Source organism: Cyclopterus lumpus, chromosome 8 (assembly GCF_009769545.1).
Source record: "Cyclopterus lumpus isolate fCycLum1 chromosome 8, fCycLum1.pri, whole genome shotgun sequence".
NCBI lineage: Eukaryota > Metazoa > Chordata > Actinopteri > Perciformes > Cyclopteridae > Cyclopterus > Cyclopterus lumpus.
This window is the reverse complement of record NC_046973.1, coordinates 13,429,994-13,438,073: the sequence shown is the minus strand read 5'-3', so window position 1 is coordinate 13,438,073 and position 8,080 is coordinate 13,429,994. Positions and strand designations below refer to the sequence as shown.

At 44.5% G+C, this 8,080-nt stretch overlaps 2 protein-coding genes across 3 annotated transcripts; one reads left to right on the top strand and one right to left on the bottom strand.

The window, feature by feature from the left end:
• Nucleotides 1-329: 329 nt before the first annotated feature.
• s1pr5a (sphingosine-1-phosphate receptor 5a) lies at nt 330-3,693 on the top strand. Of its 2 annotated transcripts, XR_004609808.1 has the most exons (3): nt 356-487; nt 1,183-2,773; nt 2,989-3,693. XR_004609808.1 is itself a non-coding variant. In XM_034538445.1 (2 exons), the coding sequence occupies exon 2, from the start codon at nt 1,466-1,468 to the stop codon at nt 2,669-2,671; it is 1,206 nt and encodes a 401-aa protein (XP_034394336.1). In that variant the 5' UTR covers nt 330-487; nt 1,183-1,465; the 3' UTR covers nt 2,672-3,693. The 2 variants fall into 2 exon arrangements, 1 of the variants encoding a protein (XP_034394336.1); XM_034538445.1 differs by having other exon boundaries at nt 330-487; nt 1,183-3,693.
• A 1,569-nt stretch (nt 3,694-5,262) lies between these two features.
• Nucleotides 5,263-7,462, bottom strand: spc24 (SPC24 component of NDC80 kinetochore complex). The gene is made up of 6 exons (XM_034539417.1): nt 7,344-7,462; nt 6,646-6,822; nt 6,239-6,383; nt 6,006-6,110; nt 5,565-5,641; nt 5,263-5,484 (listed from the first exon to the last, which is right to left on the bottom strand). The coding sequence occupies exons 2-6, from the start codon at nt 6,809-6,811 to the stop codon at nt 5,378-5,380; spliced, it is 600 nt and encodes a 199-aa protein (XP_034395308.1). The 5' UTR covers nt 6,812-6,822; nt 7,344-7,462; the 3' UTR covers nt 5,263-5,377.
• Between the last annotated feature and the right edge of the window lie 618 nt (nt 7,463-8,080).

The window sequence follows — 8,080 nt, the reverse complement described above, 5'->3', positions numbered from 1 at the left end:
AGAGAGAGAGAGAGAGATATTCCCACATAATCTGACAAACCTGAAGAGCAACCTATAATTACACGAGCATATTAAACACACCAACACAAAGACAAGAAGAACCACTTGAACAGAACCTGAGGGCAAACTGAATGATAAGGAGATAAATCACACTTTCTTCCTATTCTTCCACACAAACACACAATCTATCATTGACCTCTAATCCCCCCACAGAGGGCAAATCAGTTTTTTTTTTTTAAACGTAAGGGGTCATGCGAAGGAGGGAGGAAAAAGGGCACCAGCTTTATGGACCAACCCACTGCGTGTTGAGTCCTGCCCTGCTCCGCTCCACACATCGCACTCACATGTCGCTGAGGCGCAGTGATCCACTGAACACCGCGTCCTCCTCTTCTTCTTCCTCCTCTTCTTCCTCCTCCTCCTCTCCGGCTGTGGGATCACTACTGCTGCTGCTGAGGGTTTCACTGGATTTTGGCACGAATTTGTTCAGGTGCGTGGGAAAGTTTCTTAAAAGTTACGTATTCAACCATGTCGGTTCGTTAAGATGCGTAAAGGGTCGTGAAACGCGTCCGCGCTGCTCGACGATGTCATTCTGTGGACTGTGGACAGCGCTACTGGTCATTTTGACCTTTAATAATTTGTATAGATTTAACCGTATACTGAATATAGAACCCCAGATTGTATTTGATTGTGTGCATAGCCATTAAAACAGGATTTGCGTGTTAAGAAATTATCCAGCAGTGAACTAAATCTGATTGTATAATTGCGAGTTAAATGGGCTGATTTGGACACTAAAACGCATGCGTATTTACGCATTTGGACACATAAAAAGCGGCAAATGTGTCTCTTTGTGTTGTGTACCACAATACTGTAAAAAATAAACGAGGAAAAAAACTTGGTTTACGCAAAGGTTTAAGGAAATATAATAATTCAAACTTTGCTTTTGACTTTGAAAGTGTTTTCCTTATTTTACTCCCAATGTCGAACTCAAGCTATTACTGCAAGCTATTACTTCATATTCCGAATTTATTAATCGCGTCGTCGCTATTATAAGAGTAATGATGGAGCATGTATTTTGCATTTGGAGATATCTTTGCACATTAATCCATTAATCCACTTCCTGTCGGTAATTATAGTGTTTATTTTTTTGTCATCTAACGCTCTCCTCTGTTGTGTCTCGTGCAGGCTGCTCTCAACGCCTCCTAGCGCGCATTAAAAAAGAAGAAAAAATCAGGGATTTTTGGAGGAACATTTTCAAACCACAGGAAATCCTAAGATTTCCTCTGCGTACAACAGCTGACTGCTTCTGACTTGTTAAAGCTTGTTAGATAACCAAAGAAAGAATGCCCAACCAGAGGACGTCATGAAACCTTGGATCTAATCTTGAAATATATATAATTTATTTTTTTTTACGGAAAGAAGGAAAATAAATCATTTACCTGTGGAAGTACCCCCACCACAAAATAAAATGACCACAGAGTCTTTCCATGCGGCCTATGCTGTTGTGGCCCCATCCGCCATCCCCATGTCCCCCTCCTCAGGGAACCTGCTTCGCATGTTCCGCGCGTACCAGAGCAACGCCGTCATCCTGGAGCACTACAACTTCACGGGCAAGCTGCAGGAGAACAAGTACAAGGAGGGACTCAAACCCGAGGCCATCGCGTTCCTGCTGGTCTGCCTGCTCATCGTCGCAGAAAACGCTGTGGTGCTGCTGGCCATCTGGAAGAACAAGAAGTTCCACCTGCCCATGTACTACCTGCTGGGCAACCTGACGCTCTCCGACCTGCTGGCCGGCTTCACCTACATGGTGAACATCATCACGTCCGGCTCCAACACGATGAGCATGACCCCGGTGCTGTGGTTCCTGCGGGAGGGGGGCGTCTTCATCATGCTGGCCGCCTCCGTCATCAGCCTGCTGGCCATCGCCATCGAGCGCCACGTCACCATGGTGAGGATGAAGCCGTACCAGGGGGACAAACAGGGCCGGATGTTCGCCCTGATCGGAGCCAGCTGGGTGCTGTCCGTGTTCCTGGGCGTCCTGCCCGTCCTGGGCTGGAACTGCATGGGACGCCTGGACCAGTGCTCCACGGTGCTCCCGCTCTACGCCAAGAGCTACATCCTCTTCTGCATCACCGTCTTCAGCGCAGTACTCATGTCCATCGTGGTGCTGTACGTGCGCATCTTCCGCATTGTCAAGTCCAACACCCAGCGCCTGGCCTCGGTGCCGCAGCGCAAGGGCCTCTACCGCAAGTCCCAGAAGTACATGGCCCTGCTGAAGACGGTCACCATCGTGCTGGGGGTCTTCATCGCGTGCTGGCTGCCCCTCTTCATCCTCCTGTTGCTGGACTTCTGCTGCCCGGCCAAAAGCTGCGGGGTGCTCTTCAAGGCGGACTACTTCCTGGGCATCGCCATGTTCAACTCGCTCCTCAACCCCATCATCTACACGCTGACGAGCAAGGACATGAGGAGGGCCATCATCCGGCTGCTCTGCCGACGCTGCCTCCTGACCAAAGACGGGCAGGTGAAGAAGATCGGGATGCCCTTCTTGGAGTGCAGCACCAGCAAGACCGACGCGGCCTCTCACCGGTTGGAGGGTCTGGAGACGACGGTGTCCTCCGGGAACTGCACGCCCTCGACCATCAAAGCTATCTACCCCAGGATGTCCAAAACATGACACAGCGGCACTGTCGAGAGGACGCAGTTGGACTAACACCTCCCTCCAGACAGAGATGTGCACCAGCTTTTGGGGGGTTTGCACAGGGTTTTGGTATTCGGAGTAAGCTCGATGTGATTGAAGTCCAGGTTTTTGGGAGAAAGACTAACTTTTGAAGTTTATCCATAATCACAAAAGGCGCCTTAATAGCAGGTGGCAGTTTGTTGTGAAAAACTAGCATTACTTTTATCTTTTGAGACAAGGTCAGTATTTATCAGAGGCTTTTCCTCTTGGGAAAAAAAAACATTTCATGTGTGTGTTTGTGTGTGTGTGTGCAGAGTAAATCACGCCATACATCTGACAGACTGGGGCCAAAGCCACGGCGGCAGGAGGTCGATCCGCTTCTCCTCTCCCTGCGTCAGCGTGTAATGATACGGTGTTGCAAACACGGAGCGTCCGCGCCCCAAAATCGGCTGCCAAACCCATGTAATGTCTGCCATGTGAGTTTTGGTCAGCAGCAGCGACGGGTAGTGGTCCCGCCCACCCCCATCGGGCCCCAGATCAGAGGCTTTGGCAGCCCCCGCTGTAGCGACACACGATGAAGGACCAGAAGGCTTTAAAGCCCTCTTGGTCGCACAGACTAGATTATCGCAGTGATCCGCTGACACATGTGGACAAAACTAAGGTTTTCTTCACCATGAAACGATGATGAATGCGCTTCTCTTCGCGATGACATCATCTTGTCCCACACAGCAGCGATCCGTCGAGGCCCCGACGACAGAGGAGCGTGGGCTTCATACTGCTGCCTGGGGAACTTCATTGTGGTCACGTGACATAAAAAATAATAGATTGCCAACTAATATTGTACAGAAATGTAAACAAAAGAAAACATCTATTTACTGATTTGTTTTGTATACTTTGTAAATATATATATGTATATATAGCCTTCTCTGAGCTTATCAGAGCTGCATTTTGTGTTGTAAAAACCTCACTTAAGTTATGATGTCTTCCTTTTTAATATGTGCACTGAATAAAACATGTGATGGAGCCATGTGTGTTCTTCACCACTGAGGCCTTATTTCAGTGGTTCATGTTTGAGGGATATATATATACACACATATATATTTATATACACACACATATATATATACACACGTTATATATGTGTGTGTATATATATATACACACACATATACAGTATGTATATACACACATATATACATACATATGTATACACACACATGTACATATATATATATATATATATGTACATACATACATATATACATATATATATATATATATATACATATATATACACACACACATACACATATATATGTATACATACTCACTCACTGATTGACGTTACTGTTTTTCACTGTAGAACTAAACTTGAATATATATCCACATACACGATACAATCTCCATTGTGGTCATAAATAAAAAAGATATATAAACTACATAAAAAACCCAAATAATATCAATGACATTCAAATAGATTAAATACATCTAGTCTACACATTCAAACCAAAATAAATAAAGGTTTACTGGGATTTTTGTATGTGTGATATTATCTCATGAAAGCTTAATAAAAGGTTGCTGACATGAAACACACTATATGAACTATTCGATCTGTTGTATTATTTTCTAATATAAAGAAATTAACTCTTTTGCTCAAGTGAAACACATTCAGCATTATTAATGTGAATGCACAATGTGGATAAACACTGAGTGAGCAGAACGGCCTGCAGTAAATCATATTCTTGAGACAATTAAAAAGTGAAAGTTTTGTTGACACAGAGGGTCTTAACCCATATCCAGGTCCACCATGTATCACAGGTTAGTTGATGTTTAGTACTACAGGTACACGAGTTACGACTGAGTCAAGTCTCAATGCTGAAACTAGTCAAATGAAAGCTATGTGCTGCTTTAGAATTTTTTTTCCCGAATATTTACATGAAAACAAAAGCATTCAAACACGAGGGACTTTGACAAGACAGATGAAAGGAAAATAAAGACAGACAACATGACTCATGAACCCCTCCCTGCATGCCAACCACGTGTTAACCACTTGTGCGACGTGTGCGGCTGAGGTTGAGATGATGCTGCTGCAGAAACAGCTAGTTGGCGCTCTGTTTACCATAAGGAAACCACACGCCGGTGCGTGGGACCTCCCGAGTTATGGTACGTGGGAGAGCGAGTATCGTCCTGCCTGAACCCAGAACCCAGAAGCCATGCTGCAGCAGTGCGCGGCCGTGAGAACGACTCCTTTTCAAAGGAGGCAGTTTCGGTTCTCGGTAGAGCCGAGGGCCTCTGGGTAAAAAAACAGCGGGCAGTGTTTCACCAAAGTGGGCGCTCTCGGTGGCGCCTGGGTAGAAGTTGAGATTTCAACATTTGCTCTCACTATGAGTGTATTTATTTTGCCAATTCACGACTTAAGCTCAGCTGACAGATAAAACCAGTAGGGAACCACTGGTCTAAACTATAGTAAAATAGTCTGACTAATCGACGGCATTGCAGGTTTCCTCAGCAGGAGGATTTTGCTTGTAACACAATTATGGAACTAACACAAAAAAAAACACATTTGGAGAATAACTACTAAAAAGATATTTACTTTTTTTTAAAACAGTATATGTGTTTTATTGAACGGAAAGAAAACAAAGAAATTTACAGACAAAGCAAAACGACGCACAACATTGTTTCTGAAAGGGGCCAATCCATGGGCTACCACTCGGTGCTGACGAAGCCCCACAGCTGATCGCTTACGTCGCTCCGAGATCGCGTGGAGGTGTCGGTGTTGATGGGGGTCGCCAGATCGGCACCGTAGTGCACTGCAAGAGAGGAAAACAGACTGATGCCCTGAAGACATTTTGGGCATGCGGCCCAACGACAACAGAGGACAACAACGTACCTCCTTTTAGGATGTTGGGCTGTGTGTCATATTCCCACTTGATCTTGGTGATGAGGTAATACAACTGAGCCACAAATCTGTGGATAGAAAAGTCCAAATCTGAAAATACATCAAACTCATCGCTACTCTCAAATGTAACTGCTGTCACACAAGAGCAGCGTAGGGGAGTGAAACAATGAAACAGTAAAACGGTTTGGAGCATTTCAGGGGATTTGTAGGAATGGGATATAATATTCAGAACTATGTTTTCATTGGCGTACAAACTAAAAATGTATGTGTTCTTTCATTAGCTTAGAATGAGCCCTTCCTGTCTACACAGGGAGCTGGTTTCACAGAGTCTAAACAGTCTCTGGGGGGAGAGAGAGAGAGAGAGAGAGAGAGGGAGAGAGGGGAGAGAGAGATAGAGAGAGAGACCCTTTCATTACTCAATATCTGACCCACATTGCTGAAGGGATGACCTCAGTCGTGTCTTCCTCCACCTCGGTCTGAAGAGTCTCAAGCTCGTGCTCAGTGTTTCTTAGACTCTCCAACTCTCTCTGCAGAAATCTGGAGGAGGATTAAGGAAGCCAACAGAGAAAAAAATAAAGCGAGACGGGAAACATCGTGAAACTGAAGAGATTTGGACTCCTCTCGTTGCACTTTCCATGGCAAACAAGGACGTATTAAAAAGATACTGTAATTCTGAGTCGGTCATCTGGCTCTTGGCCGTGGCCTGCCTTAGCTGCACCCCCAGGCTCTCTAGCTCCCTCTCCTGTCGCGTCTTCTCCTCCTCCATGTCCATCAATGCCTGGCCCTCCCTCTCCTCAATCTCAGCAACATCTGGGGGATGGAGGACAGAGATGGAGCGATAACAGAGGTGTAAAAGATATGAACATTACAGGTGGAAGTCAGAGGGGCCAAATCCAAGTCTGAAACAGTTTTTGTTTGGGAAGTTAAATGGATGCATTCAGATATTCTTAATTGTTGCGGACAGACTATATCCAGGACCGCACAGTGTCAGATATAGTGTCAGTAAGATATACTGTCCGACTCCAAATTGACAGCTGACACTCAACAGATCGTTAAATCTAGGATGACTTACCTTTCAAAATCTGTGTCACAATCTTTTTAGTTTCTATGCGATGGTCAAAAAGAGCCTGATGTTCATGTTTCACCAGTCTCAGTTTCTCCAGCTGGCTGCTGTTGATGTAGGCCACCAACACCTCCCCCGTCTCCTCCAGGTACTGGAATTTATCGCCTTGAGCCATGGCACCGGCAGCTAGAGAGCACACGAGTGAAGAGATTCAACTTCATAAGAATAACCAAACCACATAAACAGCAAAGTCCCCAGCGGGGGAGGAAATACTAGAGGACACGTGACGGTCCACTCAAGCAGTACATTGCAACAAGTACTCATTTTTGATTGATTCTTAATATAATGTATGGTAGTTTGAACCGACAATAATAAGCATAGTGATATTTTTGTATATTAACAAGTAAAAGTTTTTTTTGTTATCTTTAGCTGACGTTGAATGTGGGTTACTTTCCAGCACTGACCCAGAGTCTGTGAGCTAGGTTAACCGTGAGAGCCACACAGACGGGTAACGAGACAACACGTCGGCCTGTGTGTTGTTTACAGCGGTAGGTCTACGTAAACCAACCGTTAGCTACGCAGCTAACTAGCTTAACGCGCCGCGGACACACAACACAAGTTACACACAACGTGGTCCACTCTGTGATTAACTAGTAGTCCGTGTTTGAGGGAAAGATGAGCCATTACTTCAGTCACAGAAAACCTACCGAGCAGCTCTTTCCCGAGGAGATTCAAAAAATAGAGCTTGAGCGCGCCTCTTCTTCTTCTTCGGCCATTGGCGGACGCTCGCAGCGCCACCTGCTGCACAGGAAGGAGATGACACGCTGTAGCTGGAATTACTGGAATTTATTTATTAATTAATTAATTAATTGTAGTCATTTTATCTGGAGATTGCATAATTTAGATTAATACTGTAATACATTCCCCCTCCCTGATATTTTAAACCGCTACATTAGTCAACTTTAATGAGATTCAGCTCCAAGTGGTAGACCAACATTTCCACATTGTGAAAAAATGTGAAGAACTTTTGTTTTCTAAACTGAATGCTAAATAAACACCAGTTTATTTTTTCCCTATCTTTTCATGGAAATCACACCACCTCTTCAAACATTAAACATACCCTTTCTTCCAATTTGGAAGCATACCACAGATCCTAAATTATGAAGCAGCTGGATTAAGACAACAAAAAAAATCACTTCCCGGAAGCACTCAAATCTGTAATTGTTTAGTGTAGTCCAGACACAGGTACAATTTAAGGTGTTGCGTTGAAGTCATGAATGTATTTTTGGATATGAATGAAACAGTAAACAGAGGCTCCAACTACTTAGTCAATGCATTATATTCACACACCTGGTTCAATACATGCCGAACAGTTTGTTTTATTATGTTTAAGGATAAGATTAACATTTGCTGATGTGGGTTGCATTTAGAAATATATGAGACT